This window comes from Clupea harengus, chromosome 6 (genome assembly GCF_900700415.2).
Source record: "Clupea harengus chromosome 6, Ch_v2.0.2, whole genome shotgun sequence".
In the NCBI taxonomy this organism is placed as follows: Eukaryota; Metazoa; Chordata; class Actinopteri; order Clupeiformes; family Clupeidae; genus Clupea; species Clupea harengus.
The window spans coordinates 20,642,072-20,658,319 of record NC_045157.1 but is presented as its reverse complement, the minus strand read 5'-3'; the positions used below and the strand labels follow the sequence as shown (position 1 = coordinate 20,658,319).

General features: G+C 41.3%; 1 protein-coding gene across 2 annotated transcripts; it reads left to right on the top strand.

Annotated features, from left to right (window-relative positions):
• The first annotated feature begins 1,811 nt into the window (after positions 1 to 1,811).
• cars1 (cysteinyl-tRNA synthetase 1) lies at positions 1,812 to 16,186 on the top strand. Of its 2 annotated transcripts, none has more exons than XM_012834733.3 (22): positions 1,812 to 1,931; positions 4,023 to 4,114; positions 5,149 to 5,237; positions 5,467 to 5,563; positions 5,731 to 5,829; positions 6,037 to 6,186; positions 6,580 to 6,720; positions 6,965 to 7,053; positions 7,158 to 7,279; positions 7,572 to 7,684; positions 8,817 to 8,945; positions 9,057 to 9,186; positions 9,326 to 9,429; positions 9,612 to 9,709; positions 9,888 to 10,077; positions 10,210 to 10,278; positions 10,363 to 10,444; positions 10,534 to 10,614; positions 11,167 to 11,234; positions 14,091 to 14,150; positions 14,462 to 14,545; positions 14,775 to 16,186. In XM_012834733.3, exons 1-22 carry the CDS (start codon positions 1,910 to 1,912, stop codon positions 14,901 to 14,903), a joined length of 2,238 nt encoding a protein of 745 aa, XP_012690187.1. In that variant the 5' UTR covers positions 1,812 to 1,909; the 3' UTR covers positions 14,904 to 16,186. The 2 variants fall into 2 exon arrangements, with proteins under 2 accessions (XP_012690187.1, XP_031425195.1); XM_031569335.2 differs by lacking the exon at positions 1,812 to 1,931 and adding an exon at positions 2,028 to 3,404.
• The last annotated feature ends 62 nt before the right edge of the window (positions 16,187 to 16,248 follow it).

The window sequence follows — 16,248 nt, the reverse complement described above, 5'->3', positions numbered from 1 at the left end:
GAATTAATGTCTGTAACCTTCCTTACCTGCCATATTTTTTTCAGCCATCTGATGGCACTGAGGTCCTCTATATAAAGTTATTGGTTTCACCTACAGCTCAGGTTTAGATTGATTTCAATTGCTGTGTCATCAGGAACTGACACTATGTGCATCTTAACTTAAATATGGTGCGATGATGGTTTAAGGAGATATTAGAACGATTTCCCCCAGAATTAGACTGATATTCCATCACAAAGATGACAGGCTTGTAGGCTATGCATTTCTCTACCCATATAGGCCTAAGCCTATCTTGTCTTTTAAGAGTACTCTGACTGTAAATTAAACACTATATTGGCCCATTACGTCACATAAACAATGAAAAAATAATGAAGGCTTGTTTTCCTGATTGGCATCTTAACTACAGTAATTAATGTGTTTGTTACTACATATTCCTGTTATTTTTAGGTCCAGAAGGAAATCTCGGGATCAAGGGATTTCAGGTCTAATAGTGGAGAAAGTTAAATAGCCTTGATTCAGGAGGAAAATAGTACAGGATGAAATGTGCAATTAGGACTTGAGAAAACAAGATATGATCCTACAATGTATGCAGTGGGGAGGTGGCAGGCTATGATATCCCCCCATTAATTACATCCATTATTAGGCGCCTACTATTGAGAGTGAAGGTCAGCTCTTCAACAGGAGTGAAGGGGGGTAGTTGTGGTTTACAGTTTTTGTTGTTTAAGTTTCACATGGATCCTCACAACAAATCATTTTCTCATTCATGCAATGAGTCTTGATACTTTTACGTTTAAATTTAGCATTCTCTGTTTATTTAACTCTGCTTAATTTCTTGTAAACCATGCCATGCATGCTCTAAAGGAGAAACTGTTCAGAGTAGGAAACCACAATGTTTTCTTCACACAAAATGAAACTGGCATCCACTTGATCTTCGTCATCACCTTCTTGGCACAGCAGAAATCTTTTCTTGTAAATGTGTTAACACTTTTCAGTTTCTGTTTCACAATTTTTTAACAGACTTTTTTTACAGACTTCACTTATAGCTGACTTATAGGATAGAACGCATTTTATTTATCCCTGATAGGAAATTCATTGTCACAAAGCTATGGCCTGAATATGCAAACATACAAAAACAAATCAACTGAAATTGCTTATCAAATAGTCATGGAGTGGATAGTGACAGTCGGCAAAGGCCAAATTACGGTCAGAAGAGTGATTCTATTTAAGGTAGTTTAGAGCACTATTGTCATGATGACATCTTGTTATCGTTATCATAATTATCATTATCATCATCGTAACATTGTTGTCACAGGTATAAAAAATTGTTTATTACTAGTTTATCAGGTGACTGTTAGAAGTCTTCACTAAGAGGCTAAAAGATGTCAAAATGTAGGCTCGATAAACGTAAGAGAAAGAGCAGGCTAGGCCTAGACTATAACGCACTTATTCGACCATAGTCGACATATTCGACCACCTTACTGAAAGCGTAGCCTATTCTATGACATTACAGCCACCCCTTCCTTGCTCCTGCAGCAACATGTTGATTGGTATGAATTGTTAATGGCTCGGTCCGAGCCACTGTGTTTTTTTCCTGTTTACAGAACAAGGACTGTGTAGGATTTTTTTGGAGCACGCACCAAACTGACAGCTAGTGGGGAGTAATTCGCTGAATTTGACAAAGTATATGGTTGGGTAAGGATTATGTTTGCGGAATGCGCTTGTAGCCTGCTCACTGGCATAAGACCTCACTGCATCTGACCTTACCAATATGGTACCGGAATTGGCTACGTTTCACTATGGTTTCACGGCTGTGAAAAGACACGCCTTTTCCGGACCATAGACGTAGGAATAACTGAGTCCGTGTTCCGGGCACGTTATTGTTGCATCAGATATTCATTCAGCAATAACAGAAATGGCAAGCTCTGGAGAGCCAGGTAAGAATATAATAAAACATGTTTCCCTATCAAAACGAATAGTTAGTAAGAAAGCATGTCACTATACTTGTCAAAAGCTAGTCTTATTTTTATTCTGTGGATCTGGAATACATGTTTGGAAATGATAGCAAAACACAAATTGCACTGCCTCCCCGCAAGCTAACTTTACGTTCCATTTCACAACATTAATATGACATTGCGAGTAAGCATAATATACGAGCCGTCACCTTGATTTAATTTGACATACAACATTGCAGCTGATAAAATGTGCCGATATATATTGATGGTTGCCCCAATGACTATATGCAGTCGATGGGTTGTCCTGATTGTTAGCTTATGATATTAAGCGTACTAGGTTACCATACGGTTTTACTCTATTTTCTAGTAGATTTGTTTGGGATGGACTGATTGGGATAAACAGGCTCAGCTTATATCTCTCATCCCATTGGACATTCGTGTAGTTAACTAGTAAGTTATATGTATTTTGCCCAGGTGTATTCTTTATTTTTTTTAATGTTATGAAGACAGCGCTTTTGGTGACTGAGTAAATCCATATTTAACGTTCAACGTTAGTTGTGCTTTTTTATTGCTTGGCAGCTATCTAATTTAGTAGACTTGCAATACTCAGCAATAGTCAGACAAAACCACCTATTTGGATAATTAGCTACGTTATTTGTAGGGTCAGTTTTGCTTTCAGTTTGGAATCCCTACATTGTCCCGTCTGGACTAAAATCACCGCCCCGACAGACACACCACATATTTTGAAAAGTAGCTAACGTTATTTGTAGGGTCAGTTTCCCTTTCAATTTTGAAATCACTGCTTTGACCAGCAAAGTCCTGGTATTGCAGGGCCAAGAGGGACGCAAAAGTCACATATCACTCTTGGCTCGCCAGTGTAAGCATCATGTCCGCATCACTTATCCCTTGGCATGCATTGTCGGGGAAATTCTCTAATTCCATCTAACTTATATACTTCAGAAGACCAGAGTTGTTTATTTATTTATTCCAATTGCAAGAAGGGTTTGTGGGGACTGAGAACCCCAGCATCAGTTACACACAGAAAGGACAGACAGGCAAACACAGCGTCCTACTCAGCTCTTAGGTAGGGTTTTGTGTGAACAACTTAAGAGCATTTGAACATTTACATTTTCCATTCCACAAATTGCGCACCTGACCCACAGGAATGTTTGCAGATATGCCATCTGTACATGTTTTGTGTGTGCCCTCTTGTCTCCACAGCCTTTGATTATGGCTTCTTGCTGGGCATAAGGGAGGATGCCCACAGGGCCCAGGCGCTGAATGAGTACCTGAGCACCCGCAGTTACCTGGCCGGGTTTAGTCCCTCTCCAGCCGATGCTGAAGCCTTTGCGCTTCTGGGCAAGCCCCCACACTTAAAGCATGTTCACGCCCTGCGCTGGTACAGGCATATAGAAGCCCTGCAGCAGGGCCCCCAGGCCCCCCCAGAACTCAGCAGTGAGTAGAGAGGCCCTGAGGTCAGGCCAGGCTACAGGCTCTATAAACAGTAGTTAGTGCATGTAGGTTGTCACTATACCATGATGAAGTGATAATGGAATTTTGCCTTCTGCCCTCAATTTGATTGGACAGTTGTCTTTAGAGCATGTGCACTGCTAGACGATGAATGTAGTTTTATTTCTATTGATTGTCTGTGAAATAGTGGTTTGAGTAGACTGTCACTTGAAGTAATAGAGGGTGGGCCTTTGTGGTTTAGTCTTTGTTGGGCCTGCTAGATACGTCCACATTGTTTCAGTATAATTTTGCCATTACCTCACTGAACGGTGTTTGTGTGAGGATGTGTGGATGAGAGTGGTGTTGTCTCCATAAGCATTTGTCTGCCAGTTGGTAGCTTTGTCCATGAGGTTGCTCCATTTCCACTTCATAGTGATTCTACCAACAGGTGTGCCTGCGGGGGTCTATTCCCACGGGTTACCTTTGTCATCCACACATAGAGGGAGCATGAACGTACAGTTGCCACCCACTCTAATCCCTTGCATAATCACATTCTCTCTGCTGTAATGCAGCTTGTGCCGAAGAGAGATAATGCGCTCACAGAGCCCACCTTCTGTCTTTCAGCGAAAGGAAAGAGAGTCCAACCCTCCTGGTCCCCTCCAGAGGGAAGCGAGCCATCCAAGCTCAAGCTTTATAACAGCCTCACGCGTAGTAAGGTGAGATTTAGTTTTTTTGCCTCTGGTTTTTGTTTCACTTCTGTTATGATAAATCACAAGCTTTTTCCCCCCTTTATCAGAGAGTGCTGCCATCCTCATGTAGCTTGGTCTGTGGTCTTGTCTACACGTATCCGGACACTTTCTAAAAGTCACTTTTTTTGTTTCGGTTTTGAAAAGGATCACATCCATAGTACACAACGTTTTTTTTCTCCACGCAAGCGCGAGAAAATGATTCTTAAACGCCCAGACCTCTGCACTCAGCATACACATAACATCTAGCTAGCTTATCATGTCAACTGACCATTAATTGCTTGGAAAACACATATTAAATATGTAAATATTGCATTCAAGTTAATGTGAATTTGAACATGTTACTATAAGTGGCTGTTCCGCAAGTGATTACAACGATCCTCATGACTGTATGTTATGACAACATTAACAGACGAGCTAGACATGCCATGCAGAAACAGTCTTTTTAATTATGTTTATTTTTAACTCCTTAAAATCTTTCAGCTCAAGAATATCAATATATTAAAGGGTGTAGTTTTTAGTGGCATCTAGTGGTGAGGTTACTGAATTGCAACCAGCTAAATACCCTTCCCTTCACAAGCGTGTACCTATTGTGTGTCTGTCTAATGCCATAACAACGCAAAAAGCCCGCTCTCTCTCTCTTTTATTGCAATAATGCTCCACAACTTAGATATTTCCTAGTCTTTGTTTCTGATGGGTTAGTTGCTATGACAAGTGTATAACATATATCTTCCACCTCATAAAAATATAATGCATAATGCATGTATTGATTACTTGATTCATAAAGCCTTCAATTAAAATATACTCCAACACTATTCAACTTTGGTGACATGGTGGATGACACCACAGTGGCAATATGTAGGCACTTCAGATTCACATTTGCTTGTTTGGTATCTGTTTCTATGTACCACTGTACTAATTTTAAGTTCTATATTATCTCCAAGCTGAAGGTTATCATGCTTAAGATGTTTAGTTCATGATTATTGTATGTTGGTATATTGCAGGAAGTGTTTGTGCCCCAGAATGGAAGAAAGGTGTTGTGGTATTGTTGTGGGCCAACGGTTTATGATGCCTCACACATGGGACATGCCAGGTAATTCTGCAACAGAGCTCCACAGACTGAACGCATTTAACACACGCAGTAGGGTCAATCAACCATTTGCAGAAGATAAGCTTCTCCATACCCTTGTATGTTAACTTGCCGTGCAGCATCCCAAAGACAATTAAAGTTGGCAACAAATAAAACATGGATTTGTTCATTGTCATCTTGTTCCCTGTAGTTTAGTTTGGTGTCACTGAATCTTTGTCCTCCTATTTCTCAGGTCCTACATATCTTTTGATATCCTGCGAAGAATACTGATGAACTATTTCAAGTATGACGTGTTCTACTGCATAAACATCACAGATATAGATGACAAGGTAAGAGGAGTTGCAGATGAGTGATAGTGTCTGTGTTCTTTCCCATTAAATGTGTGTGTACAAGCAGGGGTAAATGCATGCTCTTAAAAGTTTGAATTACCAGTTGAAGGTTTTTGGTATATGATGCTTATGTACTGTTATCATGAACTCATAAACTTTTTAAATAGATCATCAGAAGGGCCAGACAGAACTACCTTCTGGACCAGTACAAAGAGAAGAAACCTGTGGCCTCCCAGATCCTGAAGGATGTCCTTACAGCCAGAGAGGTGATAAAGGAAGAGAGATGTCTGCAATACCACATACTAAAAGTCCCCCTAATATGGGTGATATTGATTTTTTATATATCTTTCATCAGTGACATCAGTAATGTTTTCTCCTTGTGTAAACAGGCTTACAGACAGCACAGTGCCAAAGTAAATGAATACGATTAAGTTAATTTTTTTTTTTTTTGCGTTGTTGTCATGTTTGAGCAGCCGTTCAAGACAAAGCTGGCTGAAACGACAGATCCTGACAAGAAGCAGATGCTGGAGAGGCTTGACTCAGCGGTGGCTGCTGCCCTGGCACCACTGCAGGCGGCAGCGCAGAGTGGAGCCTCTGACACCAGCATCCAGAGCCAGGCCCAGGTAGGCCAGGAGATGGGTCTCTCAGACATAACTTAAGACAACTTTTTGAGCAAGGTCCCTCATAACACTGATACGATCCACCCCACCCCACACCACACACTGAAATTCCATGTTTTCCAAGCAAAGATGTTTCTTGCTTAGGTGCCATTATAATTTACTTGGTTTCAATTTATTATTTGCCAAGGGTGATGCTTGTCTATAGCAGATGTGTATTTAAAAAAAACTGACATATTTTCCTTCAACTTATTATTCTCATTATTGTAATTAAAATAAAAAGAATACTGCACCGTGTCCTTATGCATGTAAAGCTGCCTAGTAGTAATTTACACTTTGTCTCAACATATTTAGATTTGAGTTTGAGTGTATTCTTCCATTCATTTTCCATTTTAAAAGGTTTTGCTGGAAGAGGCCAAAGATCTCCTCTCTGACTGGCTGGACTCTCAGTTCGGCAGTCAGGTCACCGAGAACTCAATCTTCTCCATTTTGCCAAAATACTGGGAGGGAGAATACCACAAGGATATGGATGCCCTGAATGTGAGTGCTATTTCTGCTTTCTTGTGCTCATGTAATGAGACAAAGGGGTCAAAAGGGTGTGCTGTGTTTGAATACCTTATCAGACTGAAAGAGTTGGTAGGTCTGGTAAGGTGAAACATTTAACTGGGGCAATTCACCTTGCTTTGGTACTGGTTCTCAAAAAAACATTATTTATGCTGGTAGTATTTGTATATGTAGATTTGTCACCAACCCCACAAATCTTTCATGAATTTCACTTCACTAGGTTCTTCCACCAGATGTACTCACGCGGGTCAGTGAATATGTGCCAGAGATTGTAGAGTTTGTGAAGAAGGTAGTGGAAAACGGTTATGGGTAAGAACCACGCGACGCTTTAACATGAATCTCTGCCATTTTCTTAGATGTTATGTTAGTTTATTTGTTCAGCCAGCCCAGTCAGCATTTGCTCCCATTTGCAGATATGAGTCCAATGGTTCTGTGTATTTTGACACGGCAAAGTTTGACACCAGCCCCAAACATTCCTATGCCAAACTGGTGCCTGAGGCAGTTGGGGATCAGAAGGCTCTTCAGGAAGGAGAAGGTATGGGCATAGAGGATGGTGGTGTTCAGTTTTTTTCATCTCAATAAATGTTTTTATAATTGAATGAGGAATTAATGCAACATCATTCTATTACACTGTTCTGAAAAGAGAAGCATTGGTTGTCTGGTTTTTAGGTCTGTGGCAGCTGTATTTCTCTTTGAATATGTCATGTGGAAATCTCTAAAAAACCTTCTGTGTGTAAATTCCTATTAAGTCTTTTTAAGCATTACGTCAGTTTTGATCTGGTAAATTGGTCTGACAGTGAACATGTTGTCTCTCTTCTGTGCTGCAGGAGACCTGAGCATCTCTGCTGATCGGCTCAGTGAGAAGCGCTTCCCCAATGACTTTGCACTCTGGAAGGCTTCCAAGCCAGGGGAGCCCTCCTGGGACTCCCCATGGGGAAAGGTGAACTTCGAACACATACCTTTGAACTTCATTATATAGTGCATGAGCCAGAGGGAATCACAATTACCATTTGGTAATTACCATTTTTCTGAAAGCAATGTATCTCTGGAGTATATTTTTTGCATGATAGCAACTTCGATCTGGTAGCTGTGTGTTTTAATAGACTTCCTATTTGAAGAAAATAAATGTCATGAAAAATGAATCAATTAGAGCTCCCAAAAAAGGTACAAATATGATGACTTAGGATGTGATTATTTTATGGTTGCAACATGAAAGTTGTGATTTGTGTGAAAATTGGATCCAGTCAAATACGCTAAAACTGGACACAAAATCTACAGATCTACATTCTAAATTCGAACATTCACACATGAATTACAAATTATCATTTACATTGCATTCTAGGAACTGGTGTAGTTGGCAGAATATATAGTTTCTTTTGCAATACTGTATGGTCATGACTCAACATTTATTCAACACATATGCATTAGAGTTCTTTGTCTTTTGACAGAAGGTGTTTTTTTCCCCTTTAACATAAAAGGAGGTCTACAGGACTGTAAGAAACATTACATTGTCGTGTCAAGTCTGTATCTGGGTGTGTTTAGTGCTACAGCAATACAAATATTTTTATGGTGTCATTTATTGATCAACGTCCTGGTCAAAGGTAGGAAGGTAGAAATACAATGTTCAATAATGGCATTAGCATTAGCAGCAGTGATGCAAACGTGTGGCTCAGAAAACTTTAAAATGTGTTGGTTATTAAGCAGACATCTTGAAATGTGTCAGCCATAATGGATACAATTTTCACACAATAAATACATTTCTGGCTGACAAAATCAAATACCACATTTTCATCAGTCATTTTGATGTTTGGGACCTTTGGTAAGCTCTTCAGTGGTTTTACTGGAAAATGTACTTTTCATGACTTTTCTCCGAATAGGGGGAGTCTGTGACCTCACAAAGCTACCAAATCCAAATTGCTCTCGTGCAGAAATATACTCCAGAGATACATACCCTATTTTGGGGGCCTTGGCTCATACACTACTAAGTTTGCCAAGGAGTTGCCAAGTTTTCTCTGAAGCTGCATTAGTAACTAAATAACCTTTCTTTTTCTTTGGATGTTTTGTCGCTATAGGGGCGACCAGGCTGGCACATTGAGTGTTCGGCCATGGCAGGATCCATTGTGGGAGAATCCATGGATATCCATGGTGGAGGATTTGATCTTCGTTTCCCCCATCATGACAATGAGTTGGCACAATCTGAGGTAAATACTGCCTGTGATGAATCATTCACCCAAGCCAATCAATGTTTGTTTTTTTGTCACTGGTTTATTTTGTTATGAATATTGATAGTTATGTGAATTGCATCTTCACAGGCCTACTTTGAGAATGACCACTGGGTTCGCTACTTTTTGCACACTGGCCACCTTACCATTGCAGGCTGCAAAATGTCAAAGTCTTTGAAAAACTTCATCACAATTAAAGACGCTTTGGCCAAAAACACGGGTAAGTAGCATGTAAAGAAAAACATCAGTGAATCTGATGGGTAAACAACTACAGTGATCATAAAACAATCCTGGTAATTTGAGGTGAGTAAACCTGTGTAGTTATCGCAGTGCCATATTTTCCCTCCCTTGCCCTATAGCACGACAGCTTCGCCTGGCCTTCCTCATGCATTCCTGGAAAGACACTCTGGACTACTCAAGCAACACTATGGAGTCAGCCATTCAATATGAGAAGTTCATGAGTGTGAGTTATAAACACATCTGATATCTTTAACCTTGTCTGTAGGAGGTATGTAGCACATATGTTACGATAATCACAGAGGGAAAGATTTCATCCATCTGATCTGTGTGTGGAGCAATTCCTTTAACAATACATGAACTATTTAATTTTGTATGTAAACAAATTTCAATAACCTGTGCCTACAGGAGTTCTTCCTGAATGTTAAGGACATCCTTAGGCCCCCCACTGACATCACAGACCAGTTTGAGAAGTGGGAAGCTGCAGAGATTGAACTCAACAATAGGTGAGAAACCTCAAAGAGTATAAATACCACACATCATAATTATATATATTATTATACTATGAGCTTGAAATCTTTACATTATAAACTTTTAGTTGTAGATATACCTGTGCGATATGAGTCAGATGGAGATGGTTGGTTGGTGTGAATTGGCCACTCAGAGGTCCTGTCCTGTCTGTAGTCTCTATGAGCGGAGAGCGGCAGTGCATGAGGCCCTGTGTGACAACGTCGATACACGAACAGCTATGGAGGAGATGAGGTCTCTGGTCAGCCAGAGCAACACCTATATTGCCAGCAGGAAGGGCTCCAGGTTACTGCCCAACCGCATGCTGCTTCAGAGCATCGCCGTCTACCTGACTGACATGCTAAAGGTGAGGCAGACAGCCCTAAGATCCCAGAGGAATGGTGTGAGCTGTCCTCTGTGGACATGGTTTCCCAGTATTATGCCTGGTCAAATATATCTCTGAGCTTGCAAGTCATTTTTACATTGTGTACCACTGTAGACATTTGGTGCCATTGAAGGAACTGAGCCCATTGGTTTCCCTGTTGGAGGAAGTGGCCAGAGTGTTGATGTAAGTACATACACTACATATAAAGTCATGCATTGGAATTGTTATATGGTTGTTTCATCAATCTGATTGTGTGTCTCATTGCAGTTGGAAAGCACTGTGATGCCATATCTCAAAGTCCTGTCAGACTTCAGGGAAGGAGTTAGGAAAATTGCACGGGAAAAGAAAGGTGAATGGGATTGGAAATCGTTGTCACCAAATGCATGTCTAAAACAAACACTGAATGACCGATGAATGACATGCTTTCCTCTGCCTCAGTGACTGAGGTCCTACAGTTGTGTGATGTGGTGCGAGATGACACTCTACCTGAACTCGGCGTCCGCCTGGAGGACCATGAAGGTAGTGTGTGTGTGTGTGTGTGTGTGTGTGTGTGTGTGTGTGTGTGTGTGTGTGTGTGTGTGTGTGTGTGTGTGTGTGTGTGTGTGTGTGTGTGTGTGTGTGTGTGTGTGTGTGTGTGTGTGTGTGTGTGTGTGTGTGTGTGTGTGTGTGTGTGCGCACGCGCAGTGCTCACCCAGCCATTTACAGCGTTCCAGGTGCCTACATCTCCCAGCACTGCATCTGACATTGGCTCAGTCCAGCATTGTATAGTGTGCTCAAATTACTTACATGAAGTTTGACCACAAAGGAATGTGTGTGCATGTTGCTGATAGATGCTGTGCTTTTCTTGTCCTTTATCTCTCATCGATTTTGCCTGGTTCAATTAATTAGCTTACAGGCATATAACATGTAATGGCACACAGAGGTTACACCACATAAATATTTGCTTCCCCTTAATTTCTTGCCCATGACACTTATATCATTCACTTTTGTTATACTGTTTACACAATACCTCTATAACTACAGAATTTGGGATGCTAACTTATCAATCACTATGTACCATTATTTTTATAGGACTTCCCACAGTTGTCAAGATGGTTGATCGGGAAACCCTGATGAAGGAGAAGGAGGAGAAGAAGAGGGTAGGCACCCCCAGGCACCACTTAGTTTCTCCTTGAAAGACATAACTCATTAAAGGTGTTTCTGCATGTGGTTTTGCAGCACCTGTCCATCAACGCTGAATTATCTCTTTGGGCTTGTAAGGCGATCTGCCTTCTTCTAAATGGAAAATGTCCCTTACCAGGCATGCCCAAGAAAGCAGAGTCAAGAAAGACAGGGAAAGAAAAGACCTGGACTCCAAGTCATAAAAAATGTATCTGAGCTGTCTTCAGAATATATTGCAAGGAGTCGTGTTACACATGCCAATTGTTAGGCCTGTTTTAAGTTACTCTTAGCACAGCCTTTGTGAACATTCCCTAGCTCAGGTGGGTTTAGCTCATCAGGCCACTGTGAAACCCTTTAATCCTAGCAGGTGCTTAGCACATGGTGGAACTGTTTCCTGAGTTCTGAGAAATAACACTGTTGCCATACATCTTGTGTTCCTGGATAGCTTGTTTTTGTGGTCTAGCACTCTGGGGCGGAATTTCACATGGCTGAGAAAACCAAGAGTAGCAAGTGGCTCTGATTTTATTATACTTCATCTCTGGCAAGGTGTGAGGGCAAAGGGATTTTATACCTGAGTAACCTGAGCACAAGTCGAGTTCTGACTAACTATCTTGAAATCATAATTTTCCCTGAATGTTTTTATGTACTTTAAAGCAGCAGTAAGGAGTCTGAAACTACTGAGCTACCTACCAGCTACCAGCCCAGCTGACACTGATAAAAGCTTGATAACATTTACATTTACATTTAGTCATTTAGCAGACGCTTTTGTCCAAAGCGACGTACAAGGGAGAGAATATTCAAGCTACGAGCAATAGAACCTGGTGTAACAATAAATAAATACTACTTTACATTAGAAATATAACAAAATGAAATAAAAAGAAAGAAAGAGTGCAGAAGTGTAACTGCTGTAATTGCAAGTTACGCACTAGTCGAAGTGCCAGTTAGGACGGGAAGTGCTCTCTGAAGAGTTGGGTCTTCAAAAGCTTCTTAAAGGTAGAGAGGGACGCCCCTGCTCTGGTAGTGCTGGGCAGCTCATTCCACCAACGTGGAACTACAAATGAGAATAGTCTGGACTGCCGTGCTTGCACAGACGGCAGTGCCAAACGACGCTCACTAGAAGAGCGCAGCATCCTGGGTGTAGCATTTGCCCTTACAAGAGCATTTAGGTAGGTGGGAGCAGAACCATCAAGCACTTTGTAGGCAAGCATAAGTGACTTGAACTTAATGCGAGCAGCTACAGGCAGCCAGTGGAGGTCAATGAGTAGCGGGGTGACGTGTGCCCTCTTCGGTTGGTTGAACACCAGACGCGCCGCCGCGTTCTGGATCATTTGTAGTGGTTTCACCACGCAAGCCGGCAGGCCCGTTAGGAGGGCGTTGCAGTAATCAAGGCGTGAATTCACCAAGGTTTGCACCAGCAGCTGGGTGGCATACTGGGTTAGGTACGGCCTGATTTTGCGGATGTTGAATAGCGCAAAGCGGCAGGACCTAGAGACAGAGGCAATGTGGTCCGTGAAAGTCAGTTGGTCATCAATAATGACCCCGAGGTTTCTTGCTGTTTTGGATGGAACAAGAGACAAGGAGTCAATATTGATGCTGATGTTGTGGTGGATGGCCTGTTTGGCTGGAAAGACCATCAGTTCCGTTTTGGCCAGGTTCAGCTGAAGGTGGTGGTTTTTCATCCATGTGGATATATCAGCAAGACAGTCCGAGATCCGCGCCGAGACAGTGGTGTCCTCAGGAGGGAAAGACAGAAACAGTTGAGTATCATCGGCATAGCAATGATAGGAAAAACCATGCGAGCGGATGATAGGGCCCAGTGAAGTGGTGTAAATGGCAAAGAGAAGTGGTCCCATCACCGAGCCTTGGGGCACCCCTGTGGTAAGGTGGTGAGGTACAGACAGCTGACCTTGCCATGACACATTGAACGAGCGCCCAGTGAGGTACGATTCAAACCAGGAGTGCGCCTTGCCAGAAATGCCCATACTTGACAGTATGGACAGAAGGATGCGGTGGTTGACTGTATCAAACGCAGCTGATAAATCAAGCAGGACGAGAGCTGAGGATTGAGCTGCTGCTCTAGCTGTTTTCAAGGCCTCCGTCACAGACAACAGGGCTGTTTCGGTGGAGTGACCACTTTTGAATCCAGACTGGTTTGGATCGAGGAGATTGTTCCTTGCTAGGAACTCTGTGACCTGTTTGGAAGCTGCCCTCTCAATGGTTTTTGATAGGAGCGTGAGAAGTGAGACCGGTCGATAGTTTCCCACCTGAGTGGGATCGAGAGACGGCTTCTTGAGCAGCGGTGTTACCCGAGCCACTTTAACTTTGATAACATGCAAGCTGGTGTCTTCTGGCGATATACATAGTTTTATGCCCTATATTGGCTTCCTATATTTTCGCGGGGTGTTCCGACCCAGGAACCTAGAACTACATGGTGCATATCCTGGATGGCTGGCGGGAATGACATGTGTTTATTTGTCCTTCACATGACCATATATCACCAAAATGTATTTGAAAATTATACCAAAACTTGTTTCCTATAAAAACAGACCTCAAATTGTTGCATAGTGGGGTTTTTTATATGTACAAATGTTTACTGAACTAGCCTAATACCTGCAGCGTGAAGAGAATGGAGCCTAAGAATGATTAGAGCAGGTTAGGATACTGAATGTGTCTTTGGGGGGGCCTGTAGGAGCACGTTTTTGAAGCTGGTTGTGGTTCAGATGAGAATTTAAGTTGCAGACAGACATCTGTCATTGGTGATTCAGTTTCACTTTCACAATATCCTTGCCTTTGTAATCCTTTTAGAAAAACTGTCTTTTCTGTTAATTTTTCAGTTGGAGGAGGAAAAGAGGAAGAAAAAAGAGGAGGCAGCTAAAAAGAAAGAGGAACAAGAGGTGAGTGGATGAGTGGTGTCTGACTACTTTAAGTCGTTTCTGTAAGTGTGTCTATATTTATTTGTCGCAAGATACCAAAAGGATGAAGTGTTAGGAATGAAGGGTATCAAAGATGAACACTGACATGACATTTTGGTGTGATGTGGTAGATTAACGGTGAATAAAGGGGATTATCGAAAATCCAATCAGTTTATGTTCAGTGATCATCCCATCGTAATAAAATTCTAAAATAAAATACAATTTTGAAAAGCATAATTGAAGGAATGGTTCCTCACCAATTGTTATGTGATTTATTTTTTTCACCCACATAGATGGCTAAACTGGCCAAGATGAAGATTCCCCCCAGCGAGATGTTCCGCTCTGAAATGGACAAATACTCTGCGTTTGATGAAACAGTACGTTTGATCCATGAGAAATTCTGAAGGAAATATTTCTAAATTTTGTGTGAATGAAAGTATTTGCTACAAAATAGAATCCAGTGATTAATTGTTGTGAATGAGATACTATTTCCTTCTTGCCTGAGTGCATGCAGACCTCAACCAAATTGTCTTATCGACTAAAATGTTTCTTTTTCATTCCAGGTTTCTAATGACTAACATAACTTCACTTTGTTTCCCATATTAGGGTTTCCCCACACATGATGCAGAAGGCAAGGAGATCAGCAAGGGACAAACCAAGAAACTACGCAAACTCTATGAGGCACAAGAAAAGCTACATAAAGATTATATTCAGATGAGCCAGAATGGCAACTGAGGATTCTGGGAGATTGAGTCTGCCCAGCCCAGCAATCCGCCCATCCTGTGTCCTGGTGTTTTTACAAAATCGAGGCCAGCAAGGTGCCTGTAATCTGTGTGTCCTTGGACCGAGACTGGGCTTTGTATTTTCCACATGGCTGGTACATTACTGTCAAATGATTCCTTTTACTGTGGTGTTATTAATTGTGATGAGAGGACCTCAAAGTGGGTTGACTGATTAAAGGGCAACATGACAGAATATATTTCCTATGATATGAGTGATACTGAGGCCTGAAAGGATTCTGTAAATTTCATAGTTTTCACATTAATGGGACATTTTGGGATTTTTCAAATGTTTTTTGCCTGTTTTTAGATCTTTTGGGTCAAAATGTTTACTAGGGACAATTAATAATCAAAATCGGCCCAGAACTAAACTAAACAGGGAACCGCAAAACGGCTATGCAATGGAATCATATGAGGTAAGACAGCACGTCAAAGTAAACAGCTTGCTTTCACCACTGACAGGCTTGTGTATGTTAATATAAAGGTCTGGGAACATGGAAAAAATCCCCACAGAGATACACCTGCATGTATTTACGGCAGTTACTATATAGAAACTGTAGAAAATGACTTTGTACAGTCAGTGTTTTACCTCTCTTATTCTGGTCTCTGACTTACCACCCCTATTCAGTACCTCAAAAGAGCGTGCCTGTAGTCGATTGTCCTACTGTGTGGTGCTGCACCTTAAAGGATAATCAACTACAGGCACTGAATGGGGTACTACGTCAGAGACCACAAGAAGACAGAGGTAAAACACCGATTACAGAAACAGTAATTTACAGTTTCTTTACAGTTATTGAGATAAACAGATGCAGGTGTAGAGGTCTGTAGACTCTCTCCATGTTGTCAGAGCCTTATAATAACATTTACAAGCCTGTCCGTGGTAAAGACAAGCGGTTTACTTTGACGCTGGATTACCTAGTAGGATTACATTGTTTAGTCATTTTGCAGTTGCAGGTTTTAGCATTCTATCTAAATACTAGACTTATTTTAATTGCCAATTGTCTATAGTAAAACAATTGAGCTAAAAAAGAGCTAAAAATTGGGCCCAGCTTGAAAAATCCTGAAGTTTCACTTTAAAGCTACATTGTGAGCCATGTGTGGCAGTCATTACAGTCAGTTTGTGGTTCCATTCAGTCTGTAGGTTTACCACAATGGTGAGACAGAAAACCTAAGAAATATTTCCAAAAAAATAAATGTTTATAAGGACATGAAGTACAATAATAAAATGCACTCTTCAAATAATTTTGTATGACTCATTATTTTAAAACATTTTAAACTCTTGAGCTTTTTTCCAATAAACC

What these genes read in the sequence shown, in the direction of transcription:
- cars1 (XM_031569335.2), top strand. Translation starts at nt 3,140, where the DNA reads ATGTTTTGTGTGTGCCCTCTTGTCTCCACAGCCTTTGATTATGGCTTC. An exon ending in GGCCCCCCCAGAACTCAGCA is followed by an intron (nt 3,405 to 4,022) that starts GTGAGTAGAGAG and finishes TCTGTCTTTCAG; the next exon opens with CGAAAGGAAAGAGAGTCCAA. An exon ending in GAAGTGGCCAGAGTGTTGAT is followed by an intron (nt 10,279 to 10,362) that starts GTAAGTACATAC and finishes GTCTCATTGCAG; the next exon opens with TTGGAAAGCACTGTGATGCC.